Source organism: Oxyura jamaicensis, chromosome 2 (genome assembly GCF_011077185.1).
Source record: "Oxyura jamaicensis isolate SHBP4307 breed ruddy duck chromosome 2, BPBGC_Ojam_1.0, whole genome shotgun sequence".
Lineage (NCBI taxonomy): Eukaryota > Metazoa > Chordata > Aves > Anseriformes > Anatidae > Oxyura > Oxyura jamaicensis.
The window spans coordinates 103796611-103815360 of NC_048894.1; the positions used below are offsets into that span (position 1 = coordinate 103796611).

Genomic DNA, 18750 nt, shown 5'->3' on the forward strand with positions numbered 1-18750 from the left:
ACTAGGAGATATTCTGATGAGATCTACAGGCTACCATAGCACTAATGGAGTTTCTGCTTAAAGAAAAACATACAGACTTCCTAGAACACTAAAAAAACAAAGTTTTAGAAGTGCTCAGCTTAGTAAGAGAATAATTATGAAGCATTTTTATTTATTTTTATTTCTGTTCTGCTTGTAGCAGATATTTGGGGCTTGGATATACTTAGCATTTCAAGTAATACTCTCTCAGGTTGCTAAGCTCTCAGCTTCTTCTGCATCTGTTGCTCCTTAAAGTGGAATTGCATGCTGACATTGCTGATAAAGATCATTGCCAGTACTACTGACAAATCAGATGCCAATAATTTTTAATAACCTGGCCACGAAGTGACGTAAAAACCTCCCTCCCCTAGCATTTATAGCAACACTCATATCAAAATAACTACAGAGCACATCAGGGTACTTGTCTATTATTTAAAGCAACAGTTATGGCTATTATTTACCTGAACAGTGGTCACAAACTTCAGTACCTAGCTAGTTTTGCGAGATTTTTTTTTGCCCCCCCGCCCCCTTTTTTTTTTCCTTTTTGGACAAAAAACAGACTTTTTATAGAGTCAACTTAAGCACACTAACACATAAAAAAATCATTAGAGATGCTTGAAAAATATTTGGAAGGTCCTGCAACGAGGAAAGTAATGGCTGTAAACCAAGACAACTTCAGCTACTATCTGGTGTTAGAATGCTCCCTCTTGCAACTCTTTAGGCTCTGTGTTTTATTGGTGAGAAATATTTTCATGTTCAATTCCACACCCTTGAAAATGATTTGGTGAACGAGTCTATCACATACTCTTCTTAACAGTCCTTGCTAGTTATATACAAGTAATTCTTAACTACTGTTACAGCCTCTAAGTCTGACCCTTCCATTCAATAATTACCTGTAAACACTTCAGAAAGCTGTGAAGTTTCTTGGACAGTGTCACATCCTGATACATCAGATTGTATTAGCAAAGCAACAGGTTCCCTTTTCTTCGGAGATGTAATATGGTAACCAAAAGATGGCTATAAAAAAAGTTACCCAGAATACAGCATTAGTGAATTTAATCATTAATAAAAAGGTTCAGTGGGTCTGCAAAGCAGTTTCAGCACAGTGCCTCCCCCAGTTGGTGTTCGGCTTTTGTATGGCTAAGAAATAACACACCTCCTAGCCTAAGTGCCTAATCAAAATACATATGCTTCCTATGTGTGCGTGTATATATAAATACATACACACACGTGTGTGTGTGAAGTACCAGTTAAACAAAAGAAAGCACATATGCTCTCATCAACTCTGCCTGGAGGCATGCTCTGCCTCTCAGCCTTTGAATGTACCAGTACAAAACATGCTCCCTCTACCAGGTCAGCAGGACATCACTGAATTTGACTTTTTCCTCCCTTGAATATACTTCTCAAGTTTTGTTCAGCTGCAGCACAGATGCAATACTGTCTACCAACAACAGCTAAGACGAGACCAGGTGTAAGTCGGAAAAAGCTTACAGAAGTATGTTGAAATCTAGACGACTACGCTTTTACTAGAACTGAACATGTGCCTAAGTAGCACATCAACAATAGCCACTCAAAGATACCCACAATGTTCCAATAACTGAGCAACATTTCATTCAACTATGTGACTGTTTGCCCAGGCCTCTGTAACTTCCTCTCTATAATTCTACATGTAATTTATTTCTGACCAAAAGGTGAAGATTCCCTTTTAACACCAACCAGCCCTTCATATCAGTTCCACGTGAGAAACAAATAACTAATCCATACCTGTCGTATATACGTACAAAATTTCCTTTGTGAACTTAGAAAAGTAAGCCTCAGAAAGAATTGGTTATAATGTTTAAAAAAGAACTGCTGTTTTTTTCTTGTCCTTTCCTTGCACCTTAGAACATTATAATACATACCCGTTTCACATCACTGCCTCCACCAAGACAACCCAGAGCTTCAGACCTCTGACCAAAGAACTCTCCCAAAGACAAACGTAAGTAACTGGCATCTCTGTCAAGTTCAGATGTTCTCAGTTGAATGCAGCTATTGGCAGATTTCCATGAGGAGTCTGCTATTTCAGATGCATTTAGAATGTCTTTTTCTGCCTGTAGGCAAAGAAGTTTCAGAAATTGTAACTTGCAAATAAGTGAGTGTTATTCTGTTTACATTCAGATAATTATTTACCTGCACAAGTCTGTGTGCTTTCTCAAATTCTTCCTGGTCTTGTGCAATCATTGCTGCTGCTTCAGCTTAAAACCAGAAAGGACACGTATTAAAACAAGTCAGAATTCAGTAAGCCTTTACATTACCATTTTGCATCATTAAACTTTAAGGCAAAGACTGCAATTCCGCAACCAAGGCAATCTGGGATACTCCAGGAGTTGGTTCCTCCCACTATGGTGGGAAAAGTTCATATGAAGCTTGCTTTAAAAACCACATTTCCTGTATCCTTAGGAGCCACAGTAAAAGCAGCATTTGGCTAGCTAACTTAGAGGTGAATAAAGCTGGCATCTTATGGCCTGAACACCAAACCAAACTATATATATAAATATACACACACACTATATATACTATATATATGTAAATATATAAATACTTCTCTCTCTATATATACACTATAGATACTATATATATATTTATATATATAAATATATATATGTAGTTTAGTTTGGTGTTAAGGCCATAAGATGCCACCTTTATTCACCTCTAAGTTATATATATATATATACACACACACACACACACAATATATATATATACACAAATATATATTTGTAATGATTATGCCATCCATACTAGCTAGACTTGAGCATCATATGGCCACTTCTGAACAAACTTAGATTACATCTGGTTTTGAAAATTTCATCAAGGTGCTATTCATGAATTGGAGCAAAAGAAACGGATTGGTTTGTACCAGTTCATGAAATACTCATGTAAACTAACAGGCCAAATAAATTATTATTTCATTTAAATTCAAATACTTGTATTATCTTCATAATTAATATTTAAATAACAACCAACACTTAAAATATCTTTTCTGAAATTATTTAAAAAACGACTTATCAAGAGATAGTGTTACTACCTTACCATCTTGGTACCATAATGTTGAAGTATGTGGCCTTGTACCCACAGCATCCCTAGTCACGGAGGAATACATGGATGCAAATTTGTAAAGTGAGTATAGCTGTTGACTATAAAAAGTTGAAATACATACTTTTGAGGAAAGCAACAAAATTGGATTCTCTCTTTACTGAGCAATCCAACTATATCTCCTAAAGGCAACGTGCCATTATCAATGACATGTTGTTACATCTAGCGGAGCTTTAGGTCATTATCAGTTCTTTAGTCCTCTGTATAACCATAAGGAGTCTTATGAGGACTTCCTGAAGCACTAAACTCTGTCAAGTGAGCAATCCTGCACTAACTACTCTGTACAAGAATATATAGCATGAATAGCTCGCTGACAGAGATAGACACGTCATTAGTGAGACTCAGAAGCATCATCAGATATCATTTCTTTTCTGTCCATATAAAAATCTCTCAGTTGTCAAGCATTCAAGCATCATATTTGAACATTACAGACAGACAGGCAAACTAGCAGACAGAAAAATGCTATCTGCACTGAATCTGGAAGCACAGGTCTTGTACCATGTTAAAAGGTAAGCCAAGCAGCTAGAAGGCGTAATTCCTTTAAAAAACATCAGGTGGGGAAAAATTTACAGCAGACAAATATTTGAATGATTGGACAAGCCGAGTCTGAACTACAGCCAGGTGTCCAAAATGTCCTGGCATTTTAAAGATAATGAATACTTCGCTGACATAGCAGATAGGGAAATTTCTACCATACTGGATCTCATTTGTTTGTTCCAACAAAAAAACACCACGGTGTTGACAAACATCATTTCAACCGTTTGATCTTGCATTCCTAATAAGCCATTCTGCACAGCACCCTCTTTGAAAGAGAGAACCTTGAGCATACATCTACAGAATACATTAGCCCATCAATATGTCAGCTTTAGAAACTAGGAGAGACAAGGAGAAATACCGTTGCATACAATGCTCAAATCTGTCTAGTAAAACAGATGATCAGAGCATATTTTGGTGATAAGGAATTGATTTGTCTACAGGCACACCATCCAAGCCTGTATGACAAATACACAGACTGCCATGAAGATTAGTCTGAGACAGTTAAAGGAATTTTTTTTAAGTTATGTAGACTAAGGCCTGGGATTTTTTAGAAGAGCCCAGTAAACATCCCCAGTAGGTTCCAACATTTTAGTACCCATACCACTTCCTGGGAAGAGAAGGAAACAAGGGAAGAAGCTATCAACTACAAGTAATATTAATATCATTGTAGGCTACTAACAATGTCAGATTTCAATTTTTTTTTGTATCTAAAGTCTGAAGGATTTGCAACATTAAATGCTATCTTTTTAAATACAAAAAAAAAATTAAAAGGGAATAAAGTTTACCTAACACTATACTACAGATAACAAGTTAACTAAAAAGGAAAAAGATAACATACATCCAGTTATGAAGTCTTCATCTATTTTATCATCTTCAGACAGATTTAAATCTTGTTCTTCATCAAATGAAGTATAATAAGCAAGATCAGTCACCCATTTGCCTTCTTCATTTTGATAAACAATGCTATGTGGTATATCACCTGAAAGATATATCAAATACTGCACTGTTGATTAAAATAATCGTAACATGGTAAAGTCTCTTAAATTTAAGTAAGGAATTACTTGCCAAAGGCCAGCAACTAGTTAATGCAGAAAACATAGCTGCAACCACAAGTTGCAGCAGTTTTTAATCAAACAAGTAACGATAAATGTTTCAATATAAGTCCAATATACATCAGTTGGTAATTTTTAAAAACAACAGCTCAAAACTTATTCAAGGTACTTATTTCTTATGTATAAAGAAACAGTGGATTTTTTTTAAAGTAACTTGCATAACCTCATACCTTGCACAAAATCATACCTAACAACTTCATTTCTCTTTCCATGCAACAGTCTAGCCACAATTGCATACCTAGGTTATACCTAAAGCAACCTACCTTTGTCTGTTGGAGATAAACTTGTGTTCTCACAGCTGTCTGCAGTTGGAGACAGGTAAGCATCAGCAAGACCAACTTCACATTCATTTGATTCTGCATCTGTTCCAGGTGCATTTGCACTAAGAGGAATTTTAGGAGTGGTGTAGGGCTCCAAAATTGCCTTTTCTGGATGTAGCACTTCTGAATCAGAAGTAGCAGCCTGACACTCAGAAGAGGACTTTATTTCTTGCTTTGGAAGAGCACCCGCAACATCAGCTTCATGGCTGTCCATGCACTGAAGATACAGTGAATCCAATCGCAACTCACCAGCACTGCAGGAATCTAGCGCATCTCCACTAGTCATGGAATTCTCAGGAAAAAATAATGATGATTTTTAAAGCGTCAGCATTACACTTGTAAACTGTTTATGTTAATAGTCCTAGTTAACTTGGGCTATTTTTTATCTGTGTTTTAAAAGTATATCTAGAAAACTGTTATTACTCATCATTTGTAAAGTGAGTTTGGGTTGTTAGTTCAACCTCCTACAGGTTTTCAAGTGCACTGCCTTTTTTAATATATATACACATACACACAAACTACTGTCATATTCTCTATATTATAAATAGAAATTTCAATAACGATTCCATACCAATTGCCTTACTGCGCTGGGCAGCATCTCTCTTTGCTCTAGACATCCAGTTATCCCTTGATTTTGTGAATCTTCATCACTAGCATTTCCAGAGTCTGCTCCTGTCACCGCCTGATAAGCATCAGGAACCCGAAAGTCCTCCTTAAATATATAAGAATAATAATAAAGATTTAAGTTGCACTATAACAGATACACTGAAGATAAAAAATACTATTGTTACTTCTACAAAGTTTAAAACTATATCTCCAGTAAAGTGTTTGCTCATGTGCCACTGCCATCTGTGGCTGCCAGCACTACTCAAGAGGACAGTAACTCCTGACTGTGCCAACCCACAAAACTGCCCCAATAAGCACATACACAGCAAGAGGATGGAGGATCTCTTCTTCCTTCTACTACATTCTTTCACTTTCCTTAACAGGTACACCATACTACCTCTCTTCTCCTCCAGAACCGCTGCTGAATAAAGACCAACTCAGAACCTGTTGTACAGACCCCACCGCCCATTATAGCCGGGCAGAAACAGCAACATTACACAGACAGGGAAGAGCTGAGGGCAGGTAACATAACTCTGCTACTCGTACTCTTCACCATGGCCACATGGTCTCAACCAACCACCTGTTCCTTCCTTCACGTACAGCTGTAGATCAGCAAATTGGAGCCTCTGCAGAACTGCTGTTAGGGAGGTTAACAGAAAACTTCCCACAGCCTGGAAACTCTGAAGCCAGGTGGGGAATTTCTGAAGCTGTCAGGCAACACCTCCTTAGAATCATTACAATCTTTCCTATAATGATTTTTAAGCAATCAATCAATTGTATGGCACTGTTTTTCTGAAGCTACAGTTCATTTACCTGTTTAAATCAGTCACGCTTTCCTACTCTGGTCACGCATGCAGCTGTCAGTTTCCCATCCAAGCAATCTGTTTGTAATAGACTTAACTGCTGCCAAGAAGCAGCCAGCTGCTGCTCTGTGCTTACTCTCTACACACTGACTGCCTCTCTAAGGCACTCATTTACTCCCCTAGAAAACCAAGTCTTCATGATGCTGTTCACCTAATAAAACCTTGAAGATTTTTACCCAAGATAATAACCCGGTGATTGAAAAGCTCTTTATAAAGTAGTTGTACACTATAAACTAAACAAACATTAGTGTCAGCAAGCATTACCTGAATTTTTACAGAAACAGAAAATAAAACTAATAAAAAGTAATATTTTGTCAGAAGTAAATTAAATTCATTTTCAAGAAATGTAATAAATATCTTAATATAAAACACCATTCCATTCTTTGAAAATTGATGCAGTTAGAGCTGTAACTATAATTAAGAATCAATAGTTGTAACATGTTCGTAAAGTAGTTTTGTCACAGAACCATCAGAATAAAATGAAGCAATTCCTACACAGACAACATGCCCATCTCCTGGACATTACAAGCAAGATCAACAGATGGCCTTACTTTCCGTTCAGCTGACCCCTCCTTGTTGGGGGTGGGGGGATGGGGTAAAGCAAGTATTTTATGGGTATAGACAGCTTTTTTATTCTTCATTAAGGATTCTTTACATTCAGATGCTGGTAATCAAATTTAAATCATGCCTTCAGAAGACCACAGTGTCAGTTGAGACTTCTGCTTTGTTACCAATATTTCCCTTATTAGACCCAAGAGGATCCCAAATGCTTATCTACAAACTCTTCACCATTTTTGACACTTTTGACATTTGCTGTATGACACCGCTAGGAAGCTGAAAGCAATGTTTAGAAGAGATATTCCTACCATAACGTGTTCAAGAGAAGACCTCAGAGATGCAGTAAGTTCAGACTAGCACACGACACAGAACTCTAAAAAAGAAGCTCCAGAAAGGGCAGACTGAACTGTAGCACACATGAAGTTTGTCAAGCACAGGCTAGCTCTATCTTCAGCAACTGCTGACATACATCCTACCTCACTGTCACTCCGAAAGGTCAAGCTAGCAATCCAATATCACATACTAATATCCTAACGGATACTTGAGTAACGTGCTGCTCAGGACATTAGTTCCTTTTCTTTAAGACAAACTATCTTGAAGATCAAAAATGGATATTTTTTTTTTTAAATGATCTGAAAAGCATACTTTTGTAATAAGGTTTAAGAAACACAGTCTCAAGTAGCCCAGTGGGAAAAGTCCATCTTCAGGAAACACTACTGATGCAAAGTTAGTTATTACAGGCTTTCTGAGGACAAGGCTCCATCATCCCAGAGAAGGAAGAAATCTACTCTTAACAGACTGGATTAATTTTTTCCTTTGCAAGATCAAGTAACAGAACTAACTGCATAAGGTCCAGAACTGCTTATCAGGAAAAAGAAGAAAATGACAAAGAGGAGCATGAGGAGCAGTGTTAGGGGATGGAAAACCTGAATGGAGGCTTGAATATAGGAGACACCTATATAAGTAGTAAGTGGACCCCTAATAGGGAGTAGGAAGTTCTTAAGCTTTGACACAAGCCCTCCAGATTAATGCCTCTTGAAACAGCCAGCTACTTACCTAATTTCTCCATGCCTTATCTCATAAACAAGATCTTCTGTAACAAGCATAAGTATCAGCTGCTAGCTCTGGACTACAAGGAAGAGGACAATAAACACAAAAATAGCTACCTAGCTTCTTTTTTTTTCTTCTCCTCCCAGGGAAATCCTTGCAAAGGGAAAGGAAAGTAAGAATCTCACTTGATCATTTTGGTTTCTACTTTAGTGCTGTATTTACTAACAAAAAAAAAATCCTTTACTTACAGGCTACCTGTTGGGCAGTATTTGGGTTTGTCAGGAAAGAAAACCTATTTCACCCTGGCAGACAACCCTCAAAGATGTTACCCTGCTTAAGGGCCATTGGGCAAGCAGAGTTTTGGACTCCACTTTAAACTTACTTGAAGCAAGCTATTTTCAGACATCTTCAGTGCTGTGCAGCACTCTGAAAGTTTCTCTACGTTGATGTCTCCTCTTTTTATTTCTGGTGGTATCAGCCGTTCAAAATAGGCTTCCAGCTGGTTATCGAAGAACTCTTCGTCATCAATATCATCATCTAGTGAAAGGAAAGAAAATACCCCATTCACCCTCCATATTTAATAATCACCTGATACACTCTCAGAGCAACACCATAAACTTTAACACAGAGACACACAGTCAGATCAGAATTATCCTTCTTTTCTCCCACTCAAAAACAATTGGGTCACAGTAATGTGTGGCAGTCCTATACTGTGAGTAGTGATATACAGGAAAACAAGATGGCCATAAGATAGCATTTCAACTCCCAGACTAAGTCATTCATCTTCCTTCAAAGTGCTATATTCCATCACATTCAAACTACTAAATTGCACATACAGTCACTTACGAGGGAAAAGTAAATAAATGTAACATTTTTCAAACTATACTAAAAGTGACTGAAGCATCATTCTATTTTAAAGATTAAAAAACAGTGCTATTGTTATATTCAGTACTATTCCTACTTTTCCCAAGTAAAGTTTATACAATTTCAGGTTTGTTTTTTAAATTTGTGGAGGTTACAGGGAGGGGAAAGTTCCCAGGGCTTTTGTTTGTTTATTCTTAAAGTCCCAAACTTCAGTCAGCATTTTAGGTCATGGTTAAAAGTACTCTTAAAACCATTGTAGAACATATTCCAGAAAGAAATCTGACAGTTTTTATTATGCTTTCATTTCTAGAAACGAGTACCTTGCCTGTGCTTTTCTTATTAAAAACAGTATATTCAAACAGGCTTTGTATTTCTAAACTAAGCACCATATTTCATTTTCCATGTAATTTAAGAAATATTCATTTTTAGGTTGCTGGTGACAATCTGAGAATTCTCCAGTAATTTTGCCTTAGAGAGGATTTCAATTTTTCAGCCTATAAAACATAATGCTAAAGTATCTTAGTATTTCCTTCTGCCATAGGAGCCTACAAAATGCCAAAAATATATGGGGGGAAAAAGTATTTACACACAAGTCATCATTAGCATTTTATTCCTGTTTTTGCCAGTGCCGTGTACAAATAGAGCCTGATTTACAGAAGCAACGAGTTCCAGTCTTTCAGCACAATGAGATTTATGCAAACTGGAAGCTATGGACACTCAGCAGCTTTGGTATTACAACACAGCAGGGTCTGTTCTATCTGACAGTCAATAAACAAAAAAATAAGAACCGTGGCTGTTCCCATATATCATAACCCAGGAGGGGGAGACCTGCAACTGGCTAAGTTTATCCAGTCTTTGAAAATCTTATCTTTGAAATAAAAACTAATACTATCCTCAAACCAAAATTCAGAGTTCATCTCTTTTAATCCCAACCAAAACTGTAGTTACGGTTACCACTGTTTTATATGAATGCCTACTTTTCTACCTCTATTTTTGGTTCACGGTAACTGAGGACTGCTGCTTGATTTTTTTAGATTATCCTTTCCAGTTGCGATCTTCTCTGAAACTCCACAGCTACCTACTCCTGTTACAATTTCAAAAGAGTCAGTTTCCTCAATTAATTTGTTCAATATTCCTAATACAAGATTTTGATAAGTGTAATCCTGTATGAAATACTACCATAGAACTCTTTGGGTAGGAAGGGACCTTAAATATCACCTCGTTCCAACCCCCCTGCCATGGGCAAGGACACCTCCCACCAGACCAGGTTGCCCAGGGCCCCACCCAGCCTGGCCTTGAACACCTCCAGGGATGGGGCATCCACAGCTTCTCTGGGCAGCCTGTGCCAGTGCCTCATCACCCTCACAGTGAAGAATTTCCTCCTAACACCTAATCTAAATCCTCCCTCTTTTAGTTTAAAACCATCCCCCCTTGTCCTATCATTATCTGCAATTTTTTTTTAAAAAAAAAAAAAAAGTAAAAAAGTAATACCTTTCTTCTCAAGACAGCAGTAACATTGTGTCAGAATTCTAGGGTTAACTATCCAGAGAACATTATAAAGTTATAAATGCTCTTACCAGTGGAATCGCCTTCTAAGCTTGTAAGAGATGAGAGTTTCTCATTTTCCAAAAAACTTGAAAGGCTATTGCTAAGATGATCACTTGATGTTTCACCTTCTGCCAGCTTTTCAGAAGGTTCAGATGGACCAACCTGTAAAAAACATCCAGAGAAAAATGTATCTGGAAGTTATTAGCTATTGTATAAACCCACTTAATAGTAAATAACTAAGGTGGTTTAATAACATTCTGAAATCCCTCCCATCACTTTCTTCCTCCATATCCCAGCAAACATTCTAGTTCCCATGAATTTTGCCTGCTAGCTTCCAAAATGGGTATGTGCAAGAAACACAAAGATCATAAAACAGATAAGAGGGAAAAAGAACCTGAATAACACCAAACATAAAAGGTTTCGGAACTAAAATACTGAAACACTGCATTAAAGACTGAATTCACTGGGGAAGGGGGAGGGGGAGAGGAAGGGAGGAGGCAATAAACCTCTCTTCATTCAGTAAACCGTAATCCCAGATTGAAGTACAAAGTAGGAAACACTCAAGAAGTTCCTATACTGCTATAACAACGCTTCTTCAGAAATCACATGCCCCATCAACCCTTGGTTGATTTTTTTTTTTTAAACAGCAATTCAATGTCTGTTTTGGTTCTGTTTAAACTGATAAGCAGTTCATCTTTGACAGTTACCAAAAAATCAAAGTTCAGAAAGGTGTAGACAGTAGATATTTTGAAAAAGACTTGAATTATGGTTTTCAAGTCACAGGCTGTGAGCATTTAACTGCAAGTCACTGGCCACTTGGGCCCCTAGAAAATAAAAAAAAAAAATTGAAAGAAAGCTAAGTAAATACCAGCTGACACATGAAGAAGCACATAGCTGGACAGCATCTTGCTACAGCCTGAAGCACATTTTCTATAAGGGCCACAGGAACTCCCATTCCCATCTGCCTTATACCTCTGTGCCTGTAATCAATCATCAGCTTCTCTGAAGCAGTGGACAAAAGCAGCTGAAGCTCAGCCCTGCCAATACCCTGTTTGCTAGCTCTGGGATGGTGCAGTTTACATTGGGAACACTGAAGAAGCCATCTGAACTGATGCTCCTCAAAGCAATTAACAAGTACAGGGGCAAGGCAAATCCGACTGACATTATCTACTTCAAATTCCAAAAGCATTCAGAGAGGTTCCTCCAAGGCTCTTCATTAAGCTATACTACAACTGCAATAAGAAGATCGATACATGAATAAAGAATGAGAAGACAGCACAGGGTAGGAGTAAACAACAGCTTTCACAATTACAGGAGATCAGGTGGAGCCATGCTCCCGTGGTGTTAATTATGTTAAGTGAGCTGGAAAAAGGAAGCAAAATGAGACACGACACATTCCGCATCACAGTACTTGGACAGCCTTCAGGTCTACCCGAAGAAAAATTTCCTCCCTCACAGAGTTAAAACTAGTATGAGATTATTACTTGGAAAACTTTAATTTCACTATATTTAGAAAAGGTTTCACCTTGTTATTCTTACTGTCTGGAAGAAAACATATTCCAGTTGGCAAATCTGGAACAAAAGAATGTAGTAAAAAAAAATATCAGTATTTTATTATGTTATACTACTAACTGCTAGCTATTGTATAAGAGAGCAGACTGCATCTTGAAGATCCTGTCATACACTATAAAAATAACCCTGAAACATACATGTTATCACAAGACCAAAATTTATACGTTCTTATAAGAACTATTAAAAGTACCTTGGAAATAACTAAAAAGGCAGAGCTTCATCAAGGCTAGAACTGTAAATATTGTCAGATAATTACTGCCTGAAGGACTTCAGGCATATATAGTAGCATCAAGAAGTAAGGAGTCCCACGTTGCACCAGGAGAAGTAGGAACAGCAACAAGTGGTAAATTCCACTGTTGCATTTCACCTATTGAGCCAATACTTACTCTTTTTTGATCGCTTGGAAGCAACTTACAATTTTCTTTTTACTATATCCACCCATAATCTAATTGTAAGTCCTACAAGGCAAAACATTTTAGACATGCACACACAGATTTTAGCAAAAAAGGTTCCTAAGCAGTAGATGGGAATAAAAAGCAGTTTCTGGACTACAATCCTAATCCTAAACCACAAATCAAAATTGGATGGCTAAGTAGCACTGAGTGCTACCCAGCCCAAACACTTGGCCTTCCCAGTTTCAAAGCCCTCATGATTTTTGTTGCCATAGTTAACTGCCACTTCCTCAAGACCACAACAATAAATAACTGAAGACAATACTTCACTTAGAACTGGGCTTTATGAGATCCATTTATACAGCAAACCATACTTTATGATTGAACACATTCTTATTAAATTCTTAATATTTACCTCATGAAAATTCCTGTAAAGTTTTGAGGAGATTTTAGCCTCAGATAAAGTTTTGAGGAGTAAACGTATATTTACTGATTTTTTAAGGAACCAGAAGAATTTACTCACAGGACTAGCATTAGCAATCCTCTTCCCCCCAAGCTGAACATCAACAACCATACATTTAAAACAAGTTACAGAACACTATTTTGCTACCCCTGTCCTAGGCGTACTTCCGGGAAGCACAGTTCTCATGGCAAGTATTTCAAACTACTTTTTCACACATCACAGTAGGAACGTATGAACTTCCATTTTCTACAGCTGCAGTTAAAGATCACCCATCAGAGGCTGGAACAGGTCAAGAAAAAGGACATATGTTAAAATATAATTCCATAGACTTATATCAGCTGAAAGTCTATGGGTTAGAAAACAACTTACACATACTTTTTCACAAGTAAAAGTTCCTCAAATGAATTCAGAGTCCTACTTGCATTCTAGTTACAGCATTTTAGAGCAAACATTTTTTCTACCACCTTCCTGTCTAGCTTTGTACTTTGGATAGAAATCCAACATGATGTCAGCCACAAGTTTTCTGTGTCCAGTTTGTTCCAATTAAAAAGATTCTTCTTCAAACCCCATTTACTCAATGTCACAAAACGCTGAAAGGATCAAGAGAAGATGCCTACACCATTACAAGCTATTTCTACTGACAATAAGTATGCAATCCCTCTCAAAGTTTAATACCTTCCAATTGTTCAAGCGGTAACAAATCAAGTAAGGTATCTCGATGATGATTTGAATGCTCACTGACAGTCTGGCCTTGATCGCCACGTATCGAGTAGGATTCTTTCAGGCTAAAACTAACAGGTTGAGGTTCTTTAACTTGAGTAGCAACTTCACTAAAAAAAAAGAAAAAAGAAATATTTCAATAAAAAATAATAAGATTACATTTCTAGCAACATTTCTCTATATAAAGATTTGAAAAATTGCCCAATTTTAATACTTTCATCTCTAGAAAGCCAGCCATTCACATCAACATAGATCCTACACATCTTTACCTGACATTTTATAATACATGGATAATTATCGCGATTACAAGGGCTGCCGTTTCACAACCTGAAGTGTTCCACGGAAGCACTTAAGTGTAATTTAATGTTAATATATTCCCCCTTTTTTCCCTTGTTTGTTCCTTTCTCTCACATTGTAAAGAACATGACTTATTAAACAGAACTATATGAAATTTCATAATCAGGTTCTGTAATTCTGCAGGAAGGTTACTTTTCACTTCTAATAAGATGTTAAAGTTTACACGTTGAGTGAAGTTAAGCATTTTTGTATTAATATTTCACATCTTAATTTTATTTAAATTTGAAAGTCTGAAATGTGACTTTTTAAACCTAAGTACAAACAAGGAGCTGACACTCTTAAAACTTATATCTATTGTTTGCATAGGGACATATTGCCTATAGTGCAATTTTATCAGTGAGAGAGATGCATATGGCTATTTCGATTGAACAGTAGTAACATTTGCTCATGTTTAGAATAACCTATACAACAGCTTCCAACACTTCCAGCACTGTTAATGCTTTAAGTCTTTTCACTAACACTACTTATTTCCTAAAAAACAGGAAAGACTTTGTTTATAAAGAAGCTAAAGTTACTTGAAATATGTTCCTTTCTGGATGCAAACTGCATCAATACCGGAACAGATTTATATCAGTGCAAACCTTCCTTTATCCATATACATGGCATGAACCATAAACATCCAAGATTTGTGTGAAGTAGGTAAAAACAAGCCAGCTTCAAATAAGTCAATTAATCAATCAAGCTTGGGAAACTTTTCATTAGTGTAACAAAACAACAGCAACAACAAAAAAACAGCATGTAGTTAAAAAATGAAGAAATAAAAATCACTTCTAAAGCTTCATTCTGGCCATGCACGCTTAGTCCATTAAACAGCAGAATTCTGTTCATTTAGAGCTGGAGGCCTAAGCGGCAGGGTTGCATGGGATTGCACGTACTCCCTCCCCTTCAGAAAACACAGGGGAGCTTTTAGCAAGGAAAGCACCTGAGCTCCTCAACCCTCTATGCTAACAGACAAACACACAGCTGAGCTCTCCAGTTAAAAGGCCCGCAGTGGAAGCTGTGACTCAAGCAGGCAGCCACTGCCAGGAGCAGCCCACTTTTCAGGGCACACCAACAACCAGCCATCTTCTCATCCCATTCCTTTCACAACAGGAGCTCCATACTGCGTGGCCAAGACCCCACTTTAGGATGCTGACTCCTGCTGTAGGGAAAGTACACTGCTTTCAGGGAATAAACAGCACTATCAGAGATCGGGGCAGCTGGCAAGAAGCACATTGTTGTCAGAGGCCAAATTCAACCTGGTTGTTATGACTGCCGTGGTTATTTTCCAAATCCAAACATATTCAACTATTTGATTATAGAATAGCTTAACAAATCTACATACTATGTACCGGTACGTGCATTTTAGGAAAAAAATAGTTTTAGCTATTTCACTCACAGGTCATCAAGAAAGCTGAGGGCAAATCTGTCCACAGGTTCAGGATCTGACTGACTACCATGAGGAGATCGTGATGGAGGTGACTGCTTCCCTTCTTCTATATAAGATGCCCGGATATCAGAAAGCCTGCAAGGGTTGGGAGGGAAAGCACAAAACAGAGTTGTTCTAATACACATTTCTTGAAGAACTAGAAAAGTGATAATTGAGGGCCACTCATCTTCAATATGTTTAACTACTTGAATAGTTTAACATTTTCCAGCCAACCTGTATTTACAGGTACATATATGCACCCAGAATGATCTTCTCCAACCTTCTGAAGTTCTTTAGAGAAGTATCACTTCATTATTTTTTGTGGCTATTGCTATCCCATCAGAAAAGCACACTTCTGCAAAGACAGGTCGTAACAGCCTGGTCTTACTTCATGGTATATCACACAGGACAGCAATAAAGTGAAGAAAAGCTTCAGTTGTTACACTGTGCCCTAATCCTTGTTGAACAAATCATTGCAGGCTTAAATCAGTATCCACAACACTACTTCTTACGTTAGTTTTTCTAAAAAGTGACAGATTCAGTTAACATAGAAACCACCTGTAAAAAATACATGTTCTCTGCATGTCCTCCAACTTGAGTATACTAAGCTGAAGAACCAAACTGATTAGTGCATTTTTATCCAGAAAACTAAGCTACTCTTCTAAAGGATTATTTTTTTAAAAAGCATGTTACCAGTTACGTATGCAATCCATATTTTTGACTGTTAATACAGTATTATGCTCTTGATTAGCAAACAGTTCTATTGTCCAACTAAATAGTACATCCAAATAATTTTTCCTGTCCAAAATTAGCACGCCATGCAGTGAACCGTTCTTCGCGTTATGAAGCGGCGAACGGCAGCCTCACCTGTTGTCACAGCCCGTTTTACTCCTGGCGACAGTCGAAGCCGCCACGGGCAAGCCGGGGTTCGAGGAAACCGTGACATTCCCAAAGGCGACGCTCGCGCTGCTGTTCAGGGAACTGCCCAGGAAGCTCGGAAAAGTCTCATCGGCGATCCTCCTGAAGTCCTCCATCCCGCTGCACGTTCAAACACCACACGGCTCAGCGACAGGGGACCCGCAGAGCCCCGCGACGCGGCCGCCGGGACCCGGCAGGGCACCAGCCATGACGCCCCGTGAGGAGGAGGAGGAGGAGGAAGAGGAGGGCGGGGGGGGGGGATGGGGAGGCCTCGCGCGGGCCCAACCGCCAAAACTTCAAACCTTCAAACGGCCGCGCGCGCCGCAACGGAACGCAACGGCCCGGCGCGGGGCAGCGCCCCCCCGCCCTCCGATCTCCGCTCCCCCACCCCGAGCCCCCTGCCGCCCTCCTTCCCTCCCTCACCTGGTGCGGGGCGGCGGCACCGGCACCGCTCGCAGCCCCCCGAGCGCGGGGAAGCGAGCCCCGGCCGGCGGCCAATGAGGCCGTTAGGGCCGTTGGGGCCGTTGGGCGGGACGGGGCGGGGCGAGAGCTCCCCCCTCCCCTTCCCTCCCCTCATCCGGGGCCGCTCGTTAGCCCTCCTGTAATCTGTCTCCCTCCCTTCTATGGGTTGTGGTGTTGATGTCCAAGGGCCCAGGTCCCGCGTGTAAGTACAGTTCATAATCCTGACCCACGTGAGCAAGAGAGAGGATTAAAGACGAATTTGAGAAAGCGGAGCTGGGCAGCCGAGGGCGTGGAGTAAAAGGAGCCGGTTTGGAGAGGCAGCAGTGCAAAATGGCAGGCGGGGGGAAAGGCAAGCGTCGGCCACAAAAGCAGAAAGAGTTCAGCTGCTGAAGTCAAAGTACTTGGCCAGGCCAGTGGAAACATGACTCATTTACACTGAAAATGTTAGCAGCATTCTCCCATTAGTAAGAAGGGTGGCTGGAATTCGTCAAGATACCTAACAACGTTCAGCACAGGGAAATAACATGACCATGTGTCACAAACTAAAGGGTTACCTGGCCTGCGGGTATATAGACATGGAAACAGCAGGTTTTGTGGAGTTCTGTAATACGCAAGGACACAGAAGCTTTATTTCCTAAACTTTTCTGCTTTATCACAGATTACTAAAAACATCACTAGCAAGTATACATATGATTAATAAGGCAAGTATATATCAAAGTATTAAAAATTATTACCAGAAAAGCAAGTATATATACATTAATAGCATAGCAACAATCAGGAATAGCAGCAAGTATATATATCCATAAATCTTACTTCTACGTATTATTACTACATTAATGTATACAAAATCTTGCCAGTACCAAGCACTCATCAAAACAATCTCAGAAGCGGGGCCAATACCACAACAAAGTCTCACTGCAAAGATAGTCCAGGTTTGGAGTCAGCCAGGCATGCCCAGCGAGGGTCCAATCTGCTCAGGGAGTCCTGTAGGAAAAGTTTGTGCGTGGACAGTTCCCAGAGAGAGAAACTCCGTTCTGGATAGAAAACAAATAATTTTTGTATCACAGAGACTTGGGGGCCCAGGACACCACTACTTAAAGCAGCCAACAGATGCCGCTCATTTCTGTTTTTCACCCGAGACAGCTAAGGGATGATCACGTTTACTACGCAGACCAAAAAAAAAAAAATTTAGTTTTCCCAGAGTATTTTTCTTTTCTTTCTGCTAAAATAGCCAATAGCAGTTGCCAATTCCCACTTCCTCAGGACATTTCCCCTTTTTTTCAGGCTATTTCTCACCTTTCCAGTTGATAAATTGCTGTTACACTTCCTTGGTTTCGCCCTTATTGATGGTGTTTTCAGGATGTCTCCAGTTGTTAAGTGCCCAGCTGCACTTCAAAGGGGTGGGCTGTGCTTCTCCAGGGTGTTTCTGGTTCACAGGCCTGCTAGTTAGGTGGGCAGGCAATTTCTTCTGTAAGGGTTTTCTGTTAGCCTTTTCCCATTACAGCCAGGTTGCCTTTACAACTGCTCCCATTACCATCCTGAACTAACTACAAATATATATATATATTAGAAACTACAGAAAGTTACCATTTATCTGATTGTTACCATTTATCTAGGTTATTCTGGGCTCCAGAACAGCAGAAGCAATTTTTAAAAGAAATGCAAGCAGGAGTCTTTCCTGCAGATCTGAGGCTTACCAAGGATGGGTATACATTAAGTTACTCTTAAATATGTTTTACACTTTGTTGTTGTTGTCATGTTGCAGTAATTGAGGCTTACCTCACACACTCTAGGGTTTCACAGTACGAATTTCCATCATAGGGAAACAGCAATATATACTGACACTG

General features: G+C 39.1%; 1 protein-coding gene across 2 annotated transcripts in view; it reads right to left on the reverse strand.

The window, feature by feature from the left end:
* CEP192 (centrosomal protein 192) overlaps positions 1-17019 on the reverse strand; it is a 65134-nt gene extending 48115 nt beyond the window's left edge. For both annotated transcript variants that reach the window (XM_035317532.1, XM_035317531.1), the window contains exons 1-13: positions 16865-17019; positions 16391-16567; positions 15494-15619; positions 13714-13868; positions 12137-12183; positions 10641-10773; positions 8582-8736; positions 5694-5834; positions 5066-5414; positions 4529-4669; positions 2188-2252; positions 1920-2108; positions 912-1035 (exon numbers count right to left, since the gene is read on the reverse strand). In XM_035317532.1, coding sequence (XP_035173423.1) covers positions 912-1035; positions 1920-2108; positions 2188-2252; positions 4529-4669; positions 5066-5414; positions 5694-5834; positions 8582-8736; positions 10641-10773; positions 12137-12183; positions 13714-13868; positions 15494-15619; positions 16391-16557 — 1792 coding nt within the window. In that variant the 5' untranslated portion in view covers positions 16558-16567; positions 16865-17019. The remainder of the gene's footprint in view (positions 1-911; positions 1036-1919; positions 2109-2187; positions 2253-4528; positions 4670-5065; positions 5415-5693; positions 5835-8581; positions 8737-10640; positions 10774-12136; positions 12184-13713; positions 13869-15493; positions 15620-16390; positions 16568-16864) is intronic.
* Between the last annotated feature and the right edge of the window lie 1731 nt (positions 17020-18750).